At 43.0% G+C, this 25,763-nt stretch overlaps 1 protein-coding gene across 2 annotated transcripts; it reads left to right on the top strand.

The window, feature by feature from the left end:
- Positions 1–123: 123 nt before the first annotated feature.
- Positions 124–25,735, top strand: LOC120034602 (solute carrier family 25 member 39-like). 2 transcript variants are annotated; one of them, XM_038981207.1, is made up of 12 exons: positions 124–591; positions 15,401–15,506; positions 20,163–20,222; positions 20,820–20,870; positions 22,002–22,111; positions 22,289–22,356; positions 22,540–22,664; positions 22,863–23,036; positions 23,216–23,325; positions 24,016–24,097; positions 24,219–24,299; positions 24,414–25,735. In XM_038981207.1, the coding sequence occupies exons 2-12, from the start codon at positions 15,410–15,412 to the stop codon at positions 24,530–24,532; spliced, it is 1,077 nt and encodes a 358-aa protein (XP_038837135.1). In that variant the 5' UTR covers positions 124–591; positions 15,401–15,409; the 3' UTR covers positions 24,533–25,735. The 2 variants fall into 2 exon arrangements, with proteins under 2 accessions (XP_038837135.1, XP_038837136.1); XM_038981208.1 differs by lacking the exon at positions 20,820–20,870.
- The last annotated feature ends 28 nt before the right edge of the window (positions 25,736–25,763 follow it).

The raw sequence follows: 25,763 nt of genomic DNA, 5'->3' as shown, positions 1-25,763 counted from the left end.
CGCGCCACTGACAGGTACTAGAAAAGCTTCTCCGCTAGGAGGTGCAGTAGTTCAAAGGACAAATACAAATACTGTCATTGGGACAAACCAATAATAACAGATAGGATGGAGGAGAAAGTGGGGATGTTGTTGTCGTTTCAATGAGCAAGGCAGAGGCAGCAAACCTGATATGGACAGTGATGGTGCAGAGATGGCAGGAACAGTGGAATAGAGATACGAAGGGCAGGCATTTATTTCAAGTACAGAGGCGGGGAGGGGAGGACGCACATTTATAATTCTAACAGTTTTTTTGTTGGCAGTGTATTTAATTGTCTTAAAATATAGTTCAATTTCTTTTTGCAAGGGAAGAATAAGAATAACCAAGCAAGAACCGTGGTCAGACTAATGGAAGGCGTGTCTTGTCACGGCAGACGAATCAGGGGTTGGTTTACTAGTGCCTATCTCGATAGCTTTGTCAAGTTAGCTAACAGCAGCTCACGTCTGTCGACAGCATGTCCATTCAACACTTAGGGAAACAGGCAACATGCCATGAAATCCCATCAAATTCACAACGCAGATAGATACCCTTTATAGCTACGCTATAAACTAGAGGTGAGTATCAAGCTTTGACATGTTTTATCTTCTGTTTTGCGATATTTAGTCAGCTAGCTAGCTAGTGTCTGTTAGCCAGCTAGCTAGCCTTAGCTATCAAGCATCTTGAATTGGGGAGGGCTGGCATGTGTTCCTGTTTTGCCATTAGATTAGCTACTCTACTGTACATGCATGATCGCTCTTGTCTAGCGCTACCTAGGTAGGTTCCACAACAAATGTTTTGTGAGCGTTTTATAATTGAGAAAGGAGCACGACAACCTGTTTAAAAAAAACTATTTTTTTTGAGCACGACAACATGTCCGTGTTAGTCGTTCATCATCATTATATCACCACGCCAACAAGGCTACAAGGTCAGATTTGCTGACTGGGTGGAGATGTCACAAAGTATCTTTGTAGATGTGCATGTAGTGCAAACATGAGTATTAGTTACTTAGCTAACTACAGTTTGTTGTCCTGCACCAGAATATAACTTTAGCTGGGTCATTCCTACTGAGCGGTGCCTTTTGGACCTAATAACTTTTGGGGAAATAAAGTATCTCTTTTTTTTTCTAACAGAAAAAGGACATGTTTGACTTAAAGAAAAACATATTGATCAAACTCAGGCACTTACATTTTTTGAGGTGCATTTTCCAATCTGTTATGTGCATAATCCTAACAGGGTGGAAATGTTAAGACTAAATTAGCCATAGCTCTGTGAGTGAGAGATTGAACTAGCACAGTGGTTCCCAAACGTTTTAAAATCCCGTACCCCTTCAAACATTCAACCTACAGCTGTACCCCCTCTAGCACCAGGGTCAGTGCACTCTCAGATGTTGTTTTTTGCCGTAATTGTAAGCCTGCCACACACACACACACACACACACACACACACACACACACACACACACACACACACACACACACACTATACATTTATTAAACATAAGAATTAGTGTGAGTTTTTGCCACAACCCGGCTTGTGGGAAGTGACAAAGAGCTCTATAGGACCAGGGCACAAATAATAATATAATTTATCTCTTTATTTAACCATCTTACATATAAAACCTTATTTGTTAATCGAAAATTGTGACTAACTCGTCACAGGTTAATGAGAAGGTTGTGCTTGAAAGGATGCACATTTTTATTTCACCTTTATTTAACCAGGTAGGCAAGTTGAGAACAAGTTCTCATTTACAATTGCGACCTGGCCAAGATAAAGCAAAGCAGTTTGACACATACAACAACACAGAGTTACACATGGAGTAAAACAAACATACAGTCAATAATACAATAGAAAAATAAGTCTATATACAATGTGAGCAAATGAGGTGAGATAAGGGAAGTAAAGGCAAAAAAAGGCCATGGTGGCGAAGTAAATACAATATAGCAAGTAAAACACTGGAATGGTAGATTTGCAGTGGAAGAATGTGCAAAGTAGAAATATTGGGGCGCAAAGGAGCTAAATAAATAAATACAGTAGGGGAAGAGGTAGTTGTTTGGGCTAAATTATAGATGGGCTATGTACAGGTGCAGTCATCTGTGAGCTGCTCTGACAGCTGGTGCTTAATGCTAGTGAGGGAGATAAGTGTTTCCAGTTTCAGAGATTTTTGTAGTTCGTTCCAGTCATTGGCAGCAGAGAACTGGAAGGAGAGGCGGCCAAAGGAGGAATTGGCTTTGGGGGTGACCAGAGAGATATACCTGCTGGAGCGCGTGCTACAGGTGGGTGCTGCTATGGTGACCAGCGAGCTGAGATAAGGGGGGACTTTTCCTAGCAGGGTCTTGTAGATGACCTGGAGCCAGTGGGTTTGGCGACGAGTATGAAGCGAGGGCCAGCCAACGAGAGCGTACAGGTCGCAATGGTGGGTAGTATATGGGGCTTTGGTGACAAAACGGATGGCACTGTGATAGACTGCATCCAATTTATTGAGTAGGGTATTGGAGGCTATTTTGTAAATGACATCAGCGAGGTCGAGGATCGGTAGGATGGTCAGTTTTACGAGGGTATGTTTGGCAGCATGAGTGAAGGATGCTTTGTTGCGAAATAGGAAGCCAATTCTAGATTTAACTTTGGATTGGAGATGTTTGATGTGAGTCTGGAAGGAGAGTTTACAGTCTAACCAGACACCTAGGTATTTGTAGTTGTCCACATATTCTAAGTCAGAACCGTCCAGAGTAGTGATGCTGGACAGGCGGGCAGGTGCAGGCAGCGATCGGTTGAAGAGCATGCATTTAGTTTTACTTGTATTTAAGAGCAGTTGGAGGCCATGGAAGGAGAGTTGTATGGCATTGAAGCTCATTGAAGAAGTATACAGAATGGTATCTGCGTAGAGGTGGAACAGAGACTCACCAGCAGCAAGAGCGACATCATTGATGTATACAGAGAAGAGTGTCGGCCCAAGAATTGAACCCTGTGGCACCCCCATAGAGACTGCCAGAGGCCCGGACAACAGGCCCTCCGATTTGACACACTGAACTCCATCAATGAAGTAGTTGGTGAACCAGGCGAGGCAATCATTTGAGAACCAAGGCTATCGAGTCTGCCGATGAGGATGTGGTGATTGACAGTCGAAAGCCTTGGCCAGGTCAATGAATACGGCTGCACAGTATTGTTTCTTATCGATGGCGGTTAAGATATCGTTTAGGACCTTGAGCATGGCTGAGGTGCACCCATGACCAGCTCTGAAATCAGATTGCATAGCGGAGAAGGTGTGGTGGGATTCAAAATGGTCGGTAATTTGTTTGTTGACTTGGCTTTCGAAGACCTTAGAAAGGTTGGGTAGGATAGATATAGGTCTGTAGTAGTTTGGGTCAAGAGTGTCCCCCCTTTGAAGAGGGGGATGACCGCAGCTGTTTTCCAATCTTTGGGAATCTCAGGCGACACGAAATAGAGGTTGAACAGGCTAGTAATAGGGGTTGCAACAATTTCGGCAGATAATCTTAGAAAGAAAGGGTCCAGATTGTCTAGCCCGGCTGATTTGTAGGGGTCCAGATTTTGCAGTTCTTTCAGAACATCAGCTGACTGGATTTGGGAGAAGGAGAAATGGGGAAGGCTTGGGCGAGTTGCTGTGGGGGGTGCAGTGCTGTTGACCGGGGTAGGGGTAGCCAGGTGGAAAGCATGGCCAGCTGTAGAAAAATGCTTATTGAAATTCTCAATTATAGTGGATTTATCGGTGGTGACAGAGTTTCCTATCCTCAGTGCAGTGGGCAGCTGGGAGTGTTCTTATTCTCCATGGACTTTACAGTGTCCCAGAACTTTTTTGAGTTTGTGTTGTAGGAAGCAAATTTCTGCCTGAAAAATCTAGGCTTGGCTTTTCTAACTGCCTGTGTATATTGGTTTCTAACTTCCCTGAAAGTTGCATATCACGGGGGCTGTTCGATGCTAATGCAGAACGCCATAGGATGTTTTTCTGTTGGTTAAGGGCAGTCAGGTCTGGAGAGAACCACGGGCTATATCTGTTCCTGGTTCTAAATTTCTTGAATGGGGCATGCTTATTTAAGATGGTGAGGAAGGCATTTAAAAAAAAATAACCAGGCATCCTCTACTGACGGGATGAGGTCAATATCCTTCCAGTATACCCGGGCCAGGTCGATTAGAAAGGCCTGCTCGCTGAAGTGTTTTCGGGAGCGTTTAACAGTGATGAGTGGAGGTCGTTTGACCGCTGACCCATTACGGATGCAGGCAATGAGGCAGTGATCGCTGAGATCTTGGTTGAAAACAGCAGAGGTGTATTTAGAGGGCAAGTTGGTTAGGATGATATCTATGAGGGTGCCCGTGTTTACGGCTTTGGGGTGGTACCTGGTAGGTTCATTGATAATTTATGTGAGATTGAGGGCATCAAGCTTAGATTGTAGGATGGCTGGGGTGTTAAGCATGTCCCAGTTTAGGTCACCTAGCAGCATGAGCTCTGAAGATAGATGGGGGGCAATCAGTTCACATATGGTGTTCAGAGCACAGCTGGGGGCAGAGGGTGGTCTATAGCAGGCGGCAACGGTGAGAGACTTGTTTTTAGAGAGGTGGATTTTTAAAAGTAGAAGTTCAAATTGTTTGGGTACAGACCTGGATAGTAGGACAGAAGGCTATCTCTGCAGTAGATTGCAACACCGCCCCCTTTGGCTGTTCTATCTTGTCTGAAAATGTTGTAGTTAGGGATGGAGATTTCATAGTTTTTGGTGGTCTTCCTAAGCCAGGATTCAGACATGGCTAGGACATCCGGGTTGGCAGAGTGTGCTAAAGCAGTGAATAAAACAAACTTAGGGAGGAGGCTTCTAATGTTAACATGCATGAAACCAAGGCTATTACGGTTACAGAAGTCATCAAAAGAGAGTGCCTGGGGAATAGGAGTGGAGCTAGGCACTGCAGCTCCTGGATTCACCTCTACATCACCAGAGGAACAGAAGAGGAGTAGGATAAGGGTACGGCTAAAAGCTATGAGAATTGGTCGTCTAGGACATCCGGAACAGAGAGTAAAAGGAGCAGGTTTCTGGGGGCGATAAAATAGCTTCAAGGTATAATGTACATACAAAGGTATGGTAGGATGTGAATACAGTGGAGGTAAACCTAGGCATTGAGTGATGATGAAAGAGATATTGTCTCTAGGAACATCATTGAAACCAGGTGATGTCATCGCATATGTGGGTGGTGGAACTGAAAGGTTGGTTAAGGTATAATGAGCAGGGCCAGAGGCTCTACAGTGAAATAAGCCAATAAACACTAACCAGAACAGCAATGGACAAGGCATATTGACATTAAGGAGAGGCATGCTTAGCCGAGTGATCATAAGGGTCCAGTGAGTAGTGAGGTTGGTTGGGGTCACGGCGATTCAGACAGCTAGCCGGGCCATGGGTAGCAAGCTGGCAGAGGATGGAGGTCTGTTTTTAGCTAGCTCGTGCGTTTCCGTCGGTAGATTAGTGGGGTTCCGTGTGGAAGAGGGGACCAATCCAATTGGCAAAATAGTTGTAGTTATAGTGGCCCAAGAAAATTGTCCGATAGACCTATTCAGATAACAGCCGATAAGACAGCTAATGATTAGCGGGCCGCAGATGGGCATTCAGGTTACGTCGCGACGGAGGGGCCAGTTGGATAACTCCCTCGGGCAGATAACGTCGGTAGTCCAGTCGTGAAGGCCCGGTGGGGCTCCGCATCGGCAGTAAAACGGGTCCGGATAGGTGATTGTAGCCCAGGAGTGGCTGATGGAACTCTTCAGCTCTTCAACTCTTCCACCTCTCTAACGTTGTATTACAAAAGTAGTTTGAAATGTTTTGGTAAAGTTTACATGTAACTTTTGATATATTTTCTAGTGACGTTGCGCAAGTTGGAAGCTGTGTTGTTCTGGATGAAACGCGCCAAATAAATTTACATTTTGGATATATATCCACGGAATTAATCGAACAAAAGGACCATTTGTGATGTTTATGGGACATATTGGAGTGCCAACAAAAGACGTTCAACAAAGGTTTTTTGTCGTGCCTGCAGTGTTGAAATATGCTACTCTCTTTGTTTACTGTTGTGCTATCATCAGATAATAGCATCTTATGCTTTCGCCGAAAAGCCTTTTTGAAATCTGACATGTTGGCTGGATTCACAACGAGTGTAGCTTTAATTTGGTATCTTACATGTGTCATTTAATGAAAGTTAGATTTTTATATCATTTTATTTGAATATGGCGCTCTGTATTTTCCCTGGCTATTGGCCAGGTGGGACGATTGCATCCCACCTACCCCAGAGAGGTTAACAGCACGATTTGCCAAGGCAGGATACTCTGAGCACAGCCCAATCCAGAAATCTTCCATTTTGATGAGGCTCTCTTGTTCAGATATTGGTAAGTGGACTGGAGGCAGGGCATGAAAGGGATAACAAATCCAGTTGTTTGTGTCATCTGTTTTGGGAAAGTACCTGCATAATTGCGCACCCAACTCACTCAGGTGCTTAGCTATATCACATTTGACATTGTCTGTAAGTTTGAGTTAATTTGCACACAAAAAAATCATACAATGATGGAAAGACCTGTGTGTTTCAGACAGAGAAGAGCTCCAACTTCTAAATCATAGTTTAAATTTTGTCCCGCACATTGAATATAGTTGCAGAGAGTCCCTGTAATCCTAGATTCAGATCATTCAGGCGAGAAAAAACATCACCCAGATAGGCCAGTCATGTGAGAAACTCATCATCATGCAAGCGGTCAGACAAGTGAAAATGATGGTCAGTAAAGAACTTTAAGCTTATCTCTCAATAAAAAAAAATTTGTCAATACTTTGCCCCTTGATAACCAGTATGTTGTGAAAGCGTTACGTGGTCTCTGCCCATATCATTGCATATTGCAGAAAATACATGAGAGTTCAGGGGCCTTGCTACATTTTCACTGTAGTGTCCAAAATGTCTTTCAAGCTGTCAGGTATTCCTGACAGCTTGGGGTGGCAGATAGCCTAGTGGTTAGAGCATTGGACTAGTAACCGAAAGGTTGCAAGATTGAATCCCCAAGCTGACAAGGTAAAAATCTGTTGTTCTGTCCCTGGACAAGGCAGTTAACCCACTGTTCCTAGGCCGTCATTGAAAATAAGAATTTGTTCTTAACTGACTTGTCTAGTTAAATAAAGGTAAAATAAAATATTCCCTTGGCAGCAAGAGCCTCTCGGTGGATGCTACAGTGTACCCAAGTGGCGTCGGGAGCAAACTGCTTGCACGCCGTGCGTTACCACTCCACTATGTCTCCCTGTCATGACTTTTGCGCCATCAGTACAGATACCAACATGAGCAGCAGCTACGTTTTGGAATTCCCGTGAGAGAGTAATGTTTAATGTTAATTATTTGACTAGGCTTCCTGTATTTGACATTGTGTTGTTATTTTGCTGAACACTAGATGGTTAAATTTAATTTTGGGAAGTGAAACGAGGCTACTCAGGCAAGAGAAACTCACCCAAATGTATAGTCCCGGTGGAAAATATGAAGAGGGAAAAAAAGTTAGATATATTTCATCTTTTAAAAAAAATGTGAATTAGAGGTCGACCGATTTATGATTTTTCAACGCCGATACCGATTATTGGAGGACCCAAAAAAAGCCGATATCGATTAATCGGCCAATTACATTTGATTTTTATTTGTAATAATGACAATTACAACAATACTGAATGAACACTTATTTTAACTTAATATAATACATCAATAAAATCAATTTAGCCTCAAATAAATAATGAAACATGTTCAATTTGGTTTAAATAATGCAAAAACAAAGTGTTGGAGAAGAAAGTAAAAGTGCAAAATGTGCCATGTAAAAAAGCTAACGTTTAAGTTCCTTGCTCAGAACATGAGAACATATGAAAGCTGGTGGTTCCTTTTAACATGAGTCTTCAATATTCCCAAGTAAGAAGTTTTAGGTTGTAGTTGTTATAGATTTCCGGCGCCGACCGAGATGGCCGCCTCGCTTCGCGTTCCTAGGAAACTATGCAGTATTTTGTTGTTTTATGTGTTATTCCTTACATTGGTACCCCAGGTAATCTTAGGTTTCATTACATACAGTCGGGAGGAACTACTGAATATAAGAGCAACGTCAACTCACCGTCGTTACAACCAGGAATATGACTCTCCCGAAGCGGATCTGGTGTTTTGCCTTCCACCCAATACAATGGATCTGATCCCAGCCGGTGACCCTAAACAACGACGCCGAAAAAGGGGAAAACGAGGCGGTCTCCTGGTCAGGCTTCGGAGACGGGCACATCGCGCTCCACTCCCTAGCATACTACTCGCCAATGTCCAGTCTCTTGACAATAAGGTTGATGAAATCCGAGCACGGGTAACATTCCAGAGAGACATCAGGGATTGTACCGTTCTCTGCTTCACGGAAACATGGCTCACTCGAGAGACGCTAACGGAGTCGGTGCAGCCAGATGGTTTCTTCACGCATCGCGCCGACAGAAACAAACATCTTTCTGGTAAGAAGAGGGGCGGGGGTGTATGCCTTATGATCAACGAGACGTGGTGTGATCATAACAACATACAGGAACTCAAGTCATTCTGTTCACCAGATTTAGAATTCCTCACAATCAAATGTCGACCGCATTATCTACCAAGGGAATTCTCTTCGATTATAATCACAGCCGTATATATTCCCCCCCAAGCAGACACATCGATGGCCCTGAACAAACTTTATCTGACTCTTTGTAAACTGGAAACCACACACCCTGAGGCTGCATTCATCGTAGCTGGGGATTTTAACAAAGCTAATCTGAAAACAAAACTCCCTAAATTCAATCAGCATATCGATTGTGCTACCAGGGCTGGTAAAACCTTGGATCATTGTTATACTAACTTCCGCGACGCATATAAGGCCCTCCCCCGCCCTCCTTTTGGAAACGCTGACCACGACTCCATTTTGTTGCTTCCAGCCTACAAACGGAAACTAAAACAGCAAGCTCCCGCGCTCAGGTCTGTTCAACGCTGGTCCGACCAATCTGATTCCACGCTTCAAGACTGCTTCGATCACGTGGATTGGGATATGTTCTGCATTGCGTCCAACAACAACATTGACGAATATGCTGATTCGGTGAGCGAGTTCATTAGAAAGTGCATTGACGATGTCGTACCCACAGCAACGATTAAAACATTCCCAAACCAGAAACCGTGGATTGATGGCAGCATTCGCGTGAAACTGAAAGCGCGAACCACTGCTTTTAACCAGGGCAAGGTGACCGGAAACATGACCGAATACAAACAGTGTAGCTATTCCCTCTGCAAGGCAATCAAACAAGCTAAGTCCCAGTATAGAGACAAAGTAGAGTTGCAATTCAACAGCTCAGACACAAGAGGTATGTGGCAGGGTCTACAGTCAATCACGGATTACAAAAAGAAAACCAGCCCCGTCGCGGACCAGGATGTCTTGCTCCCAGACAGACTAAATAACTTTTTTGCTCGCTTTGAGGACAATACAGTGCCACTGACACGGCCCGCTACCAAAACCTGCGGGCTCTCCTTCACTGCAGCCGAGGTGAGTAAAACATTTAAACGTGTTAACCCTCGCAAGGCTGCAGGCCCAGACGGCATTCCCAGCCGCGTCCTCAGAGCATGCGCAGACCAGCTGGCTGGTGTGTTTAAGGACATATTCAATCAATCCTTATCCCAGTCTGCTGTTCCCACATGCTTCAAGAGGGCCACCATTGTTCCTGTTCCCAAGAAAGCTAAGGTAACGGAGCTAAACGACTACCGCCCCGTAGCACTCACTTCCGTCATCATGAAGTGCTTTGAGAGACTAGTCAAGGACCATATCACCTCCACCCTACCTGACACCCTAGACCCACTCCAATTTGCTTACCGACCCAATAGGTCCACAGACGACGCAATCGCAACCACACTGCACACTGCCCTAACCCATCTGGACAAGAGGAATACCTATGTGAGAATGCTGTTCATCGACTACAGCTCAGCATTTAACACTATAGTACCCTCCAAACTCGTCATCAAGCTCGAGACCCTGGGTCTCGACCCCCGCCCTGTGCAACTGGGTCCTGGACTTCCTGACGGGCCGACCCCAGGTGGTGAGGGTAGGTAACAACATCTCCACCCCGCTGATCCTCAACACTGGGGCCCCACAAGGGTGCGTTCTGAGCCCTCTCCTGTACTCCCTGTTCACCCACGACTGCGTGGCCATGCACGCCTCCAACTCAATCATCAAGTTTGTGGACGACACTACAGTGGTAAGCTTGATTACCAACAACGACGAGACGGCCTACAGGGAGGAGGTGAGGGCCCTCGGAGTGTGGTGTCAGGAAAATAACCTCACACTCAACGTCAACAAAACAAAGGAGATGATTGTGGACTTCAGGAAACAGCAGAGGGAGCACCCCCCTATCCACATCGACGGGGCAGTAGTGGAGAAGGTGGAAAGTTTTAAGTTCCTCGGTGTACACATCACGGACAAACTGAATTGGTCCACCCACACAGACAGCGTTGTGAAGAAGGCGCAGCAGCGCCTCTTCAACCTCAGGAGGCTGAAGAAATTCGGCTTGTCACCAAAAGCACTCACAAACTTCTACAGATGCACAATCGAGAGCATCCTGTCGGGCTGTATCACCGCCTGGTACGGCAACTGCTCCGCCCACAACAGTAAGGCTCTCCAGAGGTTAGTGAGGTCTGCACAACGCATCACCGGGGGCAAACTACCTGCCTTCCAGGACACCTACACCACCCGATGTCACAGGAAGGCCATAAAGATCATCAAGGACAACAACCACCCGAGCCACTGCCTGTTCACCCCGCTATCATCCAGAAGGCGAGGTCAGTACAGGTGCATCAAAGCAGGGACCGAGAGACTGAAAAACAGCTTCTATCTCAAGGCCATCCGACTGTTAAACAGCCACCACTAACATTTAGTGGCCGCTGCCAACATACTGACTCAACTCCAGCCACTTTAATAATGGGAATTGATGGAAATTTATGTAAAAATGTATCACTAGCCACTTTAAACAATGCCACTTAATATAATGTTTACATACCCTACATTACTCATCTCATATGTATATGTATATACTGTACTGTATATCATCCACTGCATCTTGCTATCTTTATGTAATACATGTATCACTAGCCACTTTAAACTATGCCACTTTATGTTTACATACCCTACATTACTCATCTCATATGTATAGACTGTACACTATACCATCTACTGCATCTTGCCTATGCCGTTCTGTACCATCACTCATTCATATATCTTTATGTACATATTCTTTATCCCTTTACACTTGTGTGTATAAGGTAGTAGTTGTGGAATTGTTAGGTTAGATTACTTGTTGGTTATTACTGCATTGTCGGAACTAGAAGCACAAGCATTTCGCTACACTCGCATTAACATCTGCTAACCATGTGTATGTGACAAATAAAATTTGATTTGATTTGGATTATAGGAATTATAGGACTATTTCTCTCTATACGATTTGTGTTTCATATACATTTGACTATTGGATGTTCTTATAGGCACTTTAGTATTGCCAGTGTAACAGTATAGCTTCCGTCCCTCTCCTCGCCCCTACCTGGGCTCGAACCAGGAACACATCGACAACAGCCACCCTCGAAGCAGCGTTACCCATGCAGAGCAAGGGGAACAACCACTCCAAGTCTCAGAGCGAGTGACGTTTGAAACGCTATTAGCGCGCACCCCGCTAACTAGCTAGCCATTTCACATCGGTTACACCAGCCTAATCTCGAGTTGATAGGCTTGAAGTCATAAACAGCTCAATGCTTGAAGCACAGCGAAGAGCTGCTGGCAAAACGCACGAAAGTGCTGTTTGAATGAATGCTTACGAGCGTGTTGGTGCCTACCACCGCTCAGTCAGACTGCTCTATCAAATCATAGACTTAATTATAACATAATAACACACAGAAATACGAGCCTTAGGTCATTAATATGGTCGAATCCGGAAACGATCATCTCGAAAACAAGACGTTTATTCTTTCAGTGAAATACGGAACCGTTCTGTATTTCATCTAACGGGTGGCATCCCTAAGTCTAAATATCTTTGTTACATTGCACAACCTTCAATGTTATGTCATAATTACGTAAAATTCTGGCAAATTAGGCGGCCCAAACTGTTGAATATACACTGACTCTGCGTGCAATGAACGCAAGAGAAGTGACACAATTTCACCTGGTTAATATTGCCTGCTAACCTGGATTTATTTTAGCTAAATATGCATGTTTAAAAATATATACTTCTGCGTATTGATTTTAAGAAATGCATTGATGTTTATGGTTAGGTACAGTCGTGCAACGATTGTGCTTTTTTCGCAAATGTGCTTTTGTTAAATCATCCCCCGTTTGGCGAAGTTGGCTGTCTTTGTTAGGAAGAAATAGTCTTAACAGTTCGCAACGAGTCATGTTAACAGGCAATATTAACTAAATATGCAGGTTTAAAAATATATACTTGTGTATTGATTTTAAGAAAGGCATTGATGTTTATGGTTAGGTACACATTGGAGCAACGACAGTCCTTTTTCGCGAATACGCACCGCATCGATTATATGCAACGCAGGACACGCTAGATAAACTAGTAATATCATCAACCATGTGTAGTTAACTAGTGATTATGATTGATTGATTGTTTTTTATAAGATAAGTTTAATGCTAGCTAGCAACTTACCTTGGCTTCTTACTGCATTCGCGAACAGGCAGGCTCCTCGTGGAGTGCAATGTAATCAGGTGGTTAGAGCATTGGACTAGTTAACTGTAAGGTTGCAAGATTGAATCCCCGAGCTGACAACGTAAAAATCTGTCATTCTGAACAAGGCAGTTAACCCACCGTTCCTAGGCCGTCATTGAAAATAAGAATGTGTTCTTAACTGACTTGCCTAGTTAAATAAAGGATAAATAAAGGTGTAATTTTTCTTTTTTTAAATACAGATTTCCGATTGTTATGATAACTTGAAATCGGCCCTAATTAATCGTCGACCGATTAATCGGAATGGCCCTCTAATGTGAATCAAATTTTTATTTGATATCATTGCTCCTACCCCAGTTTGGGAATACCTTTTAGGATTTTAATTAATCTATCAAACATTTTAAAATGTTAACTTTTGGTGAATTTTCAAAATTTTGCCTAACAGTGGAGATGTACGAGTGGGACATACAGACAAAAAATATATAAAACTTTATATTTATTGAGCTTTGCGCCATTGTTTTCCCACCAAAGAAATTACACTTCCTGAATGGTGTCATTGTACGAAGGGGTTGTTTTCTTAAATGGAGAATTACAACAAACTATTTATTTTATGTTTATTTAACCTTTATTTAACTAAACAAGTCAGTTAAGAACAAATTCTTATTTACAATGACGGCAAAACCCTAACGACGCTGGGACAATTGTGCGCTACCCTATGGGACTCCCAAACACGGCCGGTTGTGATGCAGCCTGGAATCGAACCAGGGTCAGTAGTGATGCCTCTAGCACTGAGATTTTTTATTTTATTTAACTAGGCAAGTCAGTTAAGAACAAATTCTTATTTACAATGATGGCCTAGGAACAGTGGGTTTACTGCCTTGGTCAGTGGCAGAATGACAGATTTTTACCTTGTCAGCTCGGGGATTCGATCTAGCAACCTTTCGGTTACTGGCCCAACACTCTAACCAATAGGCTAACTGCCTTAGTTGCTCCCAAGTAGTGCAGCATTCTAACAGGGTGGAAAGTGATATCAGGGACACACATAATCTTAAATAGAATAATAAATACAATAATCATGAAGAAAACATTATTGATGAGATATTAACTAGGACTATAAAATAATGAAAATATTTTATTTATCTATTTTATGGCATACTTCTCGTGGAAGTTGATGAGTAACACCCAGGGACATGGTAAAAATGCCTACATCCACTGAAAAGTGTTCAAAATGCATAAAATTCCCTTTCAAGATACATATTTTTGAGTTTAAGGTAAACGACAGCTGACCTTATATTTAAAGCCTTTTGGAATCCACCTTTTACACAAAATAAGAAGTTATATTTCCTGGGGACAGAAAAGGCACCATTGTAGGAATGACCCTGCCAGTTATCACACAACACAGGGCAAGATTGATGAAGCACATGGATTAGAAATATTATGCATAATAATCAGATGCATGAGCCATAGAGGAAGTAGTTATCATTTTTACTCTTAACAACTTGCTATAACCAATGCTGTCTTAATTCTGTGAAATTAGCCTAGACAATGTTGTAAATGTAGGAACCAGTTCCTGGCCTGTGTTCATATTTTTGCTGAGGGTCGGGATATGGTGGGATTTGTTTTAGGGTAATCCTGCCACAGTCAGCTGCAGTAGGGGGAGGTGATAGTCAGGGAAATTGGAACGTGATCGTCTGCCAGCAAGCCTGCAGTACGAGACATTCGGCATGGCTTGATAAGTGCTCAGTTCCTCTGCAGTGCACAAACACATTCAGTAACACATTCGATCATATGCTTGAGATGGCTCCCTCTGATCAAGAACTGGGCTAGAAATGTTTATACTACTCTAGAAACGATTAGCCCTTTACAGAGCTATGTTAGTGGTACTGTAAAGAGAGAGGTAGATGTTCTCTCTTGTTTCTTTCTAGACTCTTTCATTCATAATCTGCCAATTATTAATTTATCTTAGTAAACACATTTGATATCACCCATTTCAATTTGCCATTTGTTATCACCAATTTTCAGTTCACCAGGTTCTAATCCCCCTCGCTGTCTGTATTGAATGTGCGCTTAGTCAATCTTCTGTGGATAGTAGTTTTTATGTCACCAGACGTGCTATTGTATCAGTGAGGTGTTGTGGGAGTGTGTGGGGTTTGAAAACTGGGTGTAGTAGCTAGGAGAGGGGAGACGTGCACATAACAGATACCTTATCTTAGTGTGTCAAGCTCTCTATTATAACCCCTCCTATCCCCCATGAACGAGGCTACTGTACGTCTAGTCACTATCACTTAGAAATAGACTCCTGAATAACAAGCTGTTTGTCATTTGGACTAGTAGTGGCTGTTGGTTATTCAAGGACCCCTAAGACACACGTTTGGATAATGTGCAGGAGCCTAGGGTTAGGCTAAGCTCAAGCTTTACAATAGCCATGCTGTTGTCCAGGCAGTGACCAGGCTGGCCGTCTTGCCCTGAGGACATTCTGTATTTTGTCTCAGTAATCAAGCACAGTTTGACAGAGTATAGCCTAGCTCAAAGCAGAGGCACTCCCCAACAGCCTTGTTTATTTCACATATAATGGAATCTGTCAAGCACTAACTAGCCTCTCATTAGAAGAGAAAATTAAAGTAACACTATGACAAGAACATTTGAGTAGTGTGGTTGATGTTTTCTGTCTCCCTGTCTGTCTCAGGTGGTCAGGATGGGGGAGCGGCCTGTTGTTACCCCCTCAGCTGGGATCACTCCAGTGCAGCAGATGCTGGCCTCTGGCACTGGGGCGCTGCTCACATCAGTGTTCGGTAAGATCAATGTCCAATAGAGGGGCACAACAACAAACATGTCCTCTCTCTGCCAATAAATAAATAAACCTACCTAGGGGAATTTAGGGGAACCAGTAAAAGCACAGATTGCAAACACCAAGATGGTGGACTGAACACAGCTATGTAGACCACATCAAGATAAAAACGTAATATTCAAAATCTGTAAGTTAGGCTAAATATTTGCACTACACAATCTGGTGGGTAATAACCTTCAATCTGGATAACAACACAAAACAAATCGTAAGACTAGAGAAATGTATCAACAAATGTGATGAAAACAAGCAACACCCAAACATGGCAGAGAGTAAGACGGGGGAACCTATTTCAAAACTAAAACGTGACTCTTCTACAGAGACGGACGATTTAATATTTTTACCACCGGGAATGGTAAAGGACAAAACCGATCTGTTAAAATCAATAAATGACAAACTGTGTATACTTGAACTAGTCAGTGTTGGTCAAATTCTTCAACAGGTGATCAGGTCTATAGAATTATCAAACTTTTATATATACAGTTGAAGTCAGAAGTTTACAGACCCTTTAGCCAAATGCATTTAAACTCAGTTTCACAATTCTTGACATTTAATCCTTGTAAAAATTCCCTGTTTTAGGTCAGTTATATATATGTATCTCAGCAAAAAAATAAACGTCCCTTTTTCAGGACCCTGTCTTTCAAAGATCATTCTTAAAAATCCAAATAACTTCACTGATCTTCATTCTAAAAGGTTTAAACACTGTTTTCCATGCTTGTTTAATGAACCATAAACAATTAATGAACATGCACCTGTGGAACGGTCGTTAAGATACTAACAGCTTACAGACGGAAGGAAATTAAGGTCACAGTTATGTAAACTTAAGACACTAAAGAGGCCTTTCTACTGACTCTGAAAAACACCAAAAGAACGATGCCCAGGGTCCCTGCGCATCTGCGTGAACGTGCTTTAGGCATGCTGCAAGGAGGCATTAGGACTGCAGATGTGGCCAGGGCAATAAATTGCAATGTCTGTACTGTGAGACGCCTAAGACAGCGCTACAGGGAGACAGGAGGGACAGCTGATTGTCCTCGCAGTGGCAGACCACGTATAACAATACCTGCACAGGATCGGTACATCCGAACATCACACCTGTGGGACTGGTACAGGATGGCAACAACTGCCTGAGTTACACCAGGAACCCACAATCCCTCCATCAGTGCTCAGACTGTCTGCAATAGGCTGAGAGAGGCTGGACTGAGGGCTTGTAGGCCTGTTGTAAGGCAGGTCCTCACCAGACATCACCGGCAACAACGTCGCCTATGGGCACAAACTCACCGTCGCTGGACCAGACAGAACTGGCAAAAAGTGCTCTTCACTGACGAGTCGCGGTTTTGTCTCACCAGGGGTGATGGTCGGATTCGTGTTTGTTGTCGAAGGAATGAGCGTTACACCGAGGCCTGTACTCTGGAGCGGGATCGATTTTGGAGTTGGAGGGTCCGTCATGGTCTGGGGCGGTGTGTCACAGCATCATCGGACTGAGCTTGTTGTCATCGCAGGCAATCTCAACGCTGTGCATTACAGGGAAGACATCCTCCCTCATGTGGTACCCGTCCTGCAGGCTCATCCTGACATGACCCTCCAGCATGACAATGCCACCAGCCATACTGCTCGTTCTGTGTGTGATTTCCTGCAAGACAGGAATGTCAGTGTTCTGCGAAGAGCCCAGATCTCAATCCCATTGAGCACGTCTGGGACCTGTTGGATTGGAGGGTGAGGGCTTGGGCCATCCCCCCCCCCCCTAGAAATGTCCGGGAACTTGCAGGTGCCTTGGAGGAAGAGTGGGGTAGCATCTCACAGCAAGAAGTGGCAAATCTGGTACAGTCCACGAGGAGGAGATACACTGCAGTTCTTAATGCAGCTGGTGGCCACACCAGATACTGACTTATTTTTGATTTTGACCCCCCTTTGTCCAGGGACACATTATTTCATTTCTGTTAGTTACATGTCTGTGGAACTTGTTCAGTTTGTGTCTCAGTTGTTGAATCTTTTGTTCATACACATATTTACACATGTTAAGTTTGCTGAAAATAAACGCAGTTGACAGTGAGAGGACGGTTCTTTTTTTGCTGAGTTTATATATACACATACACACACACTACCGTTCAAAAGTTTGGGGTCACTTAGAAATGTTCTTGTTTTTGAAAGAAAAGCAATTTTTTTGGTCCATTTAAAATAACATAAAATTGATCAGAAATACAGTGTAGACATTAATGTTGTAAATGACTATTGTAGCTGGAAACGGCAGATTTATTTATAGAATATCTCCATAGGAGTACAGAGGCCCATTGTCAGCAACCATCACTTCTGTGTTCCTATGGCACAGTCTGTTAGCTAATCCAAGTTTTTCATTTTAAAAGGCTAATTGATCATTAGAAAACCCTTTTGCAATTATGATAACTGTTGTTCTGATTTAAAGAAGCAATAAAACTGGCCTTTCGACTAGTTTAGTATCTGGAGCAGCAGCATTTGTGGGTTCGATTACAGGCTAGAAATGTCCAGAAACAAAGACCTTTCTTCTAAAACTCGTCAGCCTATTCTTGTTCTGAGAAATGAAGGCTATTCCATGCGAGAAATTGCCAAGAACTGAAGATCTCATACAATGCTGTGTTCTGCTCCGTTCACAGAACAGAACAAACTGTCTCTAACCAGAAGAGAAAGATGAGTAGGAGGCCCCGGTGCACAACTGAGCAAGAGGACAAGTACATTAGTGTCTAGTTTGAGGAACAGAAGTCTCACAAGTCCTCAACTGGCAGCTTCATTAAATAGTGCCTGTAAAACACCCGTCTCAATGTCAACAGTGATGAGGCGACTCCAGAATGCTGGCCTTCATGAATGTCTCGTATGCTGTGTGATGGCACGAACAAATTAATGATTGATTGATGCAGTAGCCTATATAACTATTGAAATATAGGCCTAAGAAAGTTACAGTACACAGGATGTGGTCTTAGGCCTACAGCTCGATGGTGGTTATACAAGGCTGCTATTCTAAGCCTACTAATTATGTCATTACTTATTATTATAATGATGATCATAATAATAGTAATGATAACAATAAGGGGATCCAGAAATAGGAGGGTTATTATTATAAATAATAACGGTCCCGTGTGGCTCAGTTGGTAGAGCATGGCGCTTGCAACGCCAGGGTTGTGGGTTCAATTCCCACGGGGGGACCAGGGTTCAATTCCCACGGGGGGGACCAGGATGAATATGTATGAACTTTCCAATTTGTAAGTCGCTCTGGATAAGAGCGTCTGCTAAATGACTTAAATGTAAATGTAATAAATAAAAATAATCGGACAATTTTGAACAGTGTAAACAACACTAAATAATACCAGAGAAGTCTGATTTAATCAACGATAGTCAGTGTAAAAAAAGGGTAAAGGTTACAAGACTGTGTACATATCTGGCTGTGTTGGCAAAATCACTACATATCGCACCTAGCGAGGAGAGGCTGCCTGTTGTCACAGTTCCAAGGCCAGTCAGAAACGTCCAGCTAACCCTACGCCAATGACGCCGGTGAATCTGAAAATTGATGTTGGGTCCGTTTTAAGTAGCAATGATATCCTTTTCCACAGTCTTACGACAGATTTCACAAACCAGTCATGACTGTTCAACAACAAAAAATGTAAGTTTCTTTCCAGCAAAATATAACTCTTGTAGCAAAGGAGTTTTGAAGTTGAGGGTGCAGTATTTCTGAAGTTTGGCAATGAGGACAAAAACTAGCATAGTTCAGTAGCCAGCTAGTTTAGCCAGGGAAAATAAGCTTGGACTGGTGCCTGGTGCATGTGCCTGGTGCAAATTCAGGAGACAGATTATAGATTTTATGCCCTGATATCAGGAGCTGGTGGCGAAAAGTGAGATTAAACAATTCAGAGACTGAAACAAATAAATCAGATGACAAATATTTAGGGAGAGTGAATCGATATACAGTACTGAAATCAGCTGTAACTGTCAATTGTAACAAAGCAATATTAGATACTGTCTCTACCGAATTAGCTAGCTTGTTGACCACGCTGATTTTCATCAGGTTACGGGCAGGATTACAATTCATGATATCAAGACTTGATCTGCACTCTTTTAGCTGTTGAAAAATAAAATGTTTGTAAAAAGTATTTGTATAAAAATGATTAAATGTTATTAAATATGTACAGAATTTACATGAGATCTCTGCCTAGCCTGCCACTAGGTGCCATGGCAACTGTAGAACTAGGATGAAATGTTCCATCATGGGTGACCAAGGCCTCCACGACAACACAGGAGTCTGCCACAACTGCATCAGAGGCTGTCACCGGTTCAGTTTGTGTGTCAGTCTGTGTCCATCTGAGCTCCAGTCTGATTGTTGAGGTCTGGCTAGTCTGACCAGACTCCAAAGCCTGCGGAACAAGTGTCCAAGCCTTGTGTGTAGGGACCCCCCCACCACAGATTTTTTTCAGAGAAGACACCGTTTTTGTAGAACACTATTCCATTTTCCCAGATCCACACACACACTGCACCACACACAAACACACGCTCACACTCGTGTATGCACATGTTCCTCATTGACGAGACCCATGATGGGTGTAAATAGATCAGTATAATTGACTCTGTCTCTCTTTCACAGTCACACCACTGGACGTGGTGAAGATAAGGCTGCAGGCCCAGCAAACACCATTCTATCAAGGTAGAACACTAACAGATAACATTCACTGCTTATACGATGAGTCTGCTTATTGCTTCTTACCATTGCGGGATAGCCTAAGTATTAGATGTTTATGTCCCCACTCCCCACCCCTGAAAACTGGGGAGGCAGGTAGCCTAGTGGTTAGCGCATTGGGCCAGTAACCGAAAGGTTGCTAGATCGAATCCCCGAGCTGACGTGGTACAAATCTGTTGTTCTGCCCCTGAACAAGGCAGTTAACCCACTGTTCCTAGGCTGTCATTGTAAATAAGAATTTATTCTTAACTGACTTGCCTAGTTAAATAAAAAAATATATAAATTTAATTTTAAAAAACCCTCAACTGCACTGTCATCACTTTCCCTGTGAGAGACTACATTCAGCCTCTTGCCCATCTGCTCCCTAAGCCTAAATAATAGAATAGGGGTTGAGGTTAAGGGGGTTTAGAAGTCCTTATGTCGGCAATGTTGACCTTCGGCAGCCATGTCGGGCTACATTTAGTGGAATCATGCTTTAGCTTTTCTCTGCTCAAATGCTTATTTTGTGTGTCTTGTCCTCTTTCATTGTCTCTCTCTCTCTCTCTCTCTTTGCTTGGTTCATAGCTTTAGCTGCTGACTCTGCTTCATGGAGTGGTGTAATCCGCCCCTCCAAATGTGAGTATAGCCCGCCGGCGCCGCTCGCTGCATGCCCAGACTTTGCCCAGTCTGACTGACTACATGTGCCTATCTGGCACTGCTCTGCCAATATGACCTAACAAACTGGGTTTCCTGGGAAAACAAAACAAATGCACTTTAATCATAGTCTGAGCAAATTGATTTTGAAATCTTTGGCAATTATATGTACCCTCTATGTCTATATATGTAACTTCATACTCTTCCTCAGTGCGCCCTCATACTCTTCCTCAGTGCACCCTCATACTCTCAGCTGAATGATTATATGGCTACAGCCTTGGCGCTCTCTCTCTATCTCTCCACTCAGATACACCATGACTCACTCTGAACATTTTATAAAGAAAACTAAGGAAAATTTGCCCAGATAGTGTAACCAGCTAGTTAGTATTAGCATATTGAACTTCACAACGAAATTATGTAGTAACAATGAGTGCTTTCTGGTATGTGAAAGAATTCAACATGATTCATAGCTACCGGGTATCAAATTGTGCCTTGTGGTACTTGTGTTTATGAATCTCAAAGAAACAAACAAGTAGTTCATAGGTTATACTGTATAACACCCATTTTACTAGGGCATTTTCTATTACTAGAGGAGCTTTGTTTGTTTATAGATTTCTCCTCAAATCCTTTGCCTTGGCTTGACCATTTGCCAATACCTAAAATAAGGCAAACACTAGTAGTCCAGAGCAGGCCTTAGCTAGAGCAGCCTTGGTGTTATCTTCCCCAGTGTCTGTCTGACCGGTCATTGCCATTACCTCTGTTATTAATAGCTTATCTAACCTCTGTCATGGACACCCTCACATCAATATAAGTTAAACTATTGACTGAAAAACAAACTGTTAAAGTATTTTTTTTTTTTACCAATGTCATTATTTTATAGAACTATTGAATATCCATTCATTTGACATAGAACTATAAGCTATAGATCAAATGGACATACTGTAATTACACATGAATGTGTGCCCTACAGAGATGCCAACGTTTGGCATTACTCCCAGTATGTTCACATTTACCTATTTTATAGTCTAGGTAGAAGTAGAGCTTCATGTCTCATACAGTAACGTATTAACCAGTATGGTTATGTTTTGGTGACCCTGTTGTGTTTTGTCTCAGGGAAGTGCTTCCTGTATTGTAATGGCCTGATGGATCACATCTATGTGTGTCAGTATGGGGCCAGCTGCACCAGCTGGTACAAAACACCAACCCACTTCAGTGGCACCCTGGTAAGAGACTCAGAACCCTCTTATTCGCTCCCACCAACACAGCACAACATCACCTGGCTTGACATAGTTAAAGCACTGGATGGGGAACGACCTGTCTTTTGAAGTCCCAAATGTTTGTATTTTTTTGGAACTCCACAGTTCCCAAGGACAAACACGGTGTGGTGTTTTTTTTCTCAGGACGCTTTTGTGAAGATCACGCGCAACGAGGGGGTCAGGTCTCTGTGGAGCGGGCTGCCTCCCACACTGTGAGTCACTGGAGTATTTCAAGTACATGTATTTGTAACAAGAGTGATCAGTCCTTGATTGTATAAAATCGAAAACTCAGAACTGTGACTTCATGGTTTCAATTTCAGTGTGTTGTTTTGCACCTAATCATGTAACAGCTTGCAGAGCTTTGAGATTGACCGTCTCTTGCTGTTTGTGTACAGGGTGATGGCGGTGCCTGCCACGGTCATCTACTTCACCTGCTATGACCAGCTCAGAGACTTATTGCGCTATGGCATGGGGTTCCAAGGCAACTACATCCCCCTGGTGGCAGGGGGTCTCGCTAGACGTAAGTGGACTAAATGGGACGGGGGTTCACAATGTCTTGAAGTTGATTAAGTCTTGATTATGATACAGTTCAGTTGTCACACACCACACTAAGAATGTAGATGTATAATAATGCCATTATTACATTGTTCCCTTCTGTAACATATTATGTTTGTTGCTGCCCCTCTTCCGTTGACTCCCCCGTGTCTGTGTTATCCAGTGGGAGCAGTGAGTGTGATCAGCCCATTAGAGCTGGTGCGTACCAAGATGCAGTCCCAGAAGCTGACCTACAGCGAGCTGAGGGTGTGTATCCGCTCTAGTGTTGCCCAGGATGGCTGGCTGTCCCTGTGGAGGGGCTGGGGACCCACCGTCCTACGAGACGTCCCCTTCTCAGGTGAGACGTTATGTCACTAATCATCTATCTGTCACTGCTAGGGCTTAGTTGGACTGGTTGATAGAAGTTGGGGGTTACATAATGAAGACCGCCTGTGTGGGTGAATAATAAATACTATCTTCGGTGTGATTAATGTTTCTCAGTGACTTTTCAACCTGTCTGTTTTTCTGTGTGTGCAGCCCTGTACTGGTTCAACTATGAGCTGGTGAAGGCCCAGCTGTGTGATCAGTACGATGTGTCTCAGGCCACCTTCTCCATCAGCTTCACAGCAGGGGCCTTCTCTGGAGCTGTGAGTATCTCATTAATACATCTACTGGGAATTTACAATGTAAAGCAGATGTCTTCTATTAGATTTCATGAAGAAGATGATGGATGGTTTGTACATTGCAAGGTGTATACAGTTAAATAGTCAAACTTTTTTTTCCGCTCCTATTCTTTTCAGTTTACTGTGAGGCAGAGGTGTGTTTTATTATAGGTAGATCATTGACAAATATGGATAAGATTTCAGTGTGCTATCTCTCACCAGGAAAGGAAAGCCAGTTGTAACACAGATGTTATTTGTATTTATGACAGAAAGAGGCCATGATAAATAAAACCAAATGCCTCTCCCTGCTGAAAACAGGCCTATGTTTTTTTGAGAGAGATTCTCTCGTATGTGAGAGAAGTGGACACACTTACTTAGCCTAGATCTGTAGTAAAACAGGAAGTTCCCTGTCAAATCTTGGCAGTTCTACAGTCCTCTCATGAGTTATTATAAGAGTTGAGTTGACACCAGAAAAAAATAGAGAATTGCTGTGTCATTGTGACAACCATTAGACTGTTGATAATTGATAACAGGTGGACCCCCTGGTTAAAGCCTGTTTTTAGTGTTTCACCTGTCTAGTTACATAACGTACTGCTGATCAATAGATCAGGGGGTAAATTATGTTGATTTCACTGGGTATTGCTTAGAGAGTGTGTCTATTGTCTTCTGTCCCAGGTGGCTGCCATCATGACCCTACCTTTTGACGTGGTAAAGACGCGAAGACAGATCCAACTGGGAGAGATGGAGACACTGGGAGGTGTGTATTTACAGGGTCTTATGTACCCATATGGCCATTCACGTCTGAAATCGTATTTTATCCTCTCTGATAGAATGTAGGATTGCCCACTAAATCTCTGTCTTTCTCCCCTTCCTCCTAGTCCCTGTGAAGAATCACACATCCACATGGCATATCATGAGGGGAATTTGGGCTGAATCGGGATACAGGGGGCTCTTTGCAGGTAAGTCCAAAAGGATATATAAAAATTATATATTTGCAATGCCTGAAGCGCTGGTATAGTAAGCAGTCTGAATGGAGGACTAAATCAGGTAAATTGTCTCTTTATCCCCCTCAGGTTTCCTACCCAGGGTGATCAAAGTGGCCCCAGCCTGTGCTGTCATGATCAGCACCTATGAGTTTGGGAAGATCTTCTTCCAGAAGATGAACCTTGACCGGGAGCAACAGGCCTGCTGAGGGGCTGTGTGTGTGGAGAAGCAGGGTTGGCTGCCTTCTTCTGGGGCAGAATGGGAAGAGACTATTAGCAGCTGCCAATGCACTGCAAGCTGTGCAAGACTGCTCCTGGTTAAGACTTTGCACCTAGAAACCTGAGCTTCAAATCACCCTGGAGGAGTCTCTGTCTCTCAATTCAGACAAAGGCAAAGACATGAGGAATGGGCTTTTTTTGTCTGTTTTCTAGCCCTTTCTATTGGCCCACAGGGAGGCTACTCCTACAACTGTGAACACTGTCATACGTGTATCCATGAATGTGTCCATTAGTTAAATTCAGAACTGTGGGGGAATGGCCCTGTGACCTAAGGCTTATTCAGACTTTAGCATGCTTTCCTTGCACGCTAAAAGGTGTTCATCTTTGCTAGTACAGCCCCCTGCTGTTCATACCTGGGAGAACACTTCTAACAACAACCCTAAAAAAACTGCATGCAAAGTAATCCATTCAATCAAGACCTTCCCTTCAACTACTAGCCCAGACCAAATGCATGGCTGAGCTGGGATGAGTGGATATTCTTAATGTAGCATTCTCATATTGATTTGTCATCTGACCAATGATAGCCTACTATTCAATGTCCATTTTTGTGATGGGAATAAACACAATACTTATGTAGGTGGGTTACCATGGCTCATTCCCCTAGGATGAGAACTGGGTTTTATGAGTTAATTTGGTACATGTTATTCAATCAAATTAAATACTTCAGACAAAACAGCTGACAAATTGATTATGCTATCTAAAAGGGGTTGACATACTTTGTTTTTTTTACATGATTGAATGTATGCAGGTTTTCTGTTGATCCATTTCAGAACTGGGCTGAGTCAATATAGTTTTTTGAAGAAGGTTAATTTGAATTTTTTTCAGCATTTCAGAAAGATCTGGAGTTCTAACTAGGCTACTGAACTGAGTTGTTGCCTTGATCTTAAATTTGTGTGTTTATTATTTCTTGTGTACCTTACATGGATGTATAGAATGTTTTATATGCTGTGACTGGTTTTACAAGTTTTTTTTATTCAGTCAGAGGGATACAGATCATCTAACAGAATGCCTAATTGGATTCAAAGACATTTAAAAAAAATTAAATAATAATAATCGACTTTATTTAACCAGGTAGGCTAGTTGAGAACAAGTTGAGATGGACAGTTGTAAAATAAAAAAGGTGTTGCACCAATCACAAGAGCTTTTGCCTTATCTATTACC

The sequence above is a fragment of the Salvelinus namaycush genome, chromosome 41 (assembly GCF_016432855.1).
Source record: "Salvelinus namaycush isolate Seneca chromosome 41, SaNama_1.0, whole genome shotgun sequence".
NCBI lineage: Eukaryota > Metazoa > Chordata > Actinopteri > Salmoniformes > Salmonidae > Salvelinus > Salvelinus namaycush.
Note: the sequence above shows the minus strand (reverse complement) of the source record. Positions and strands in the feature narration are given on the sequence as shown.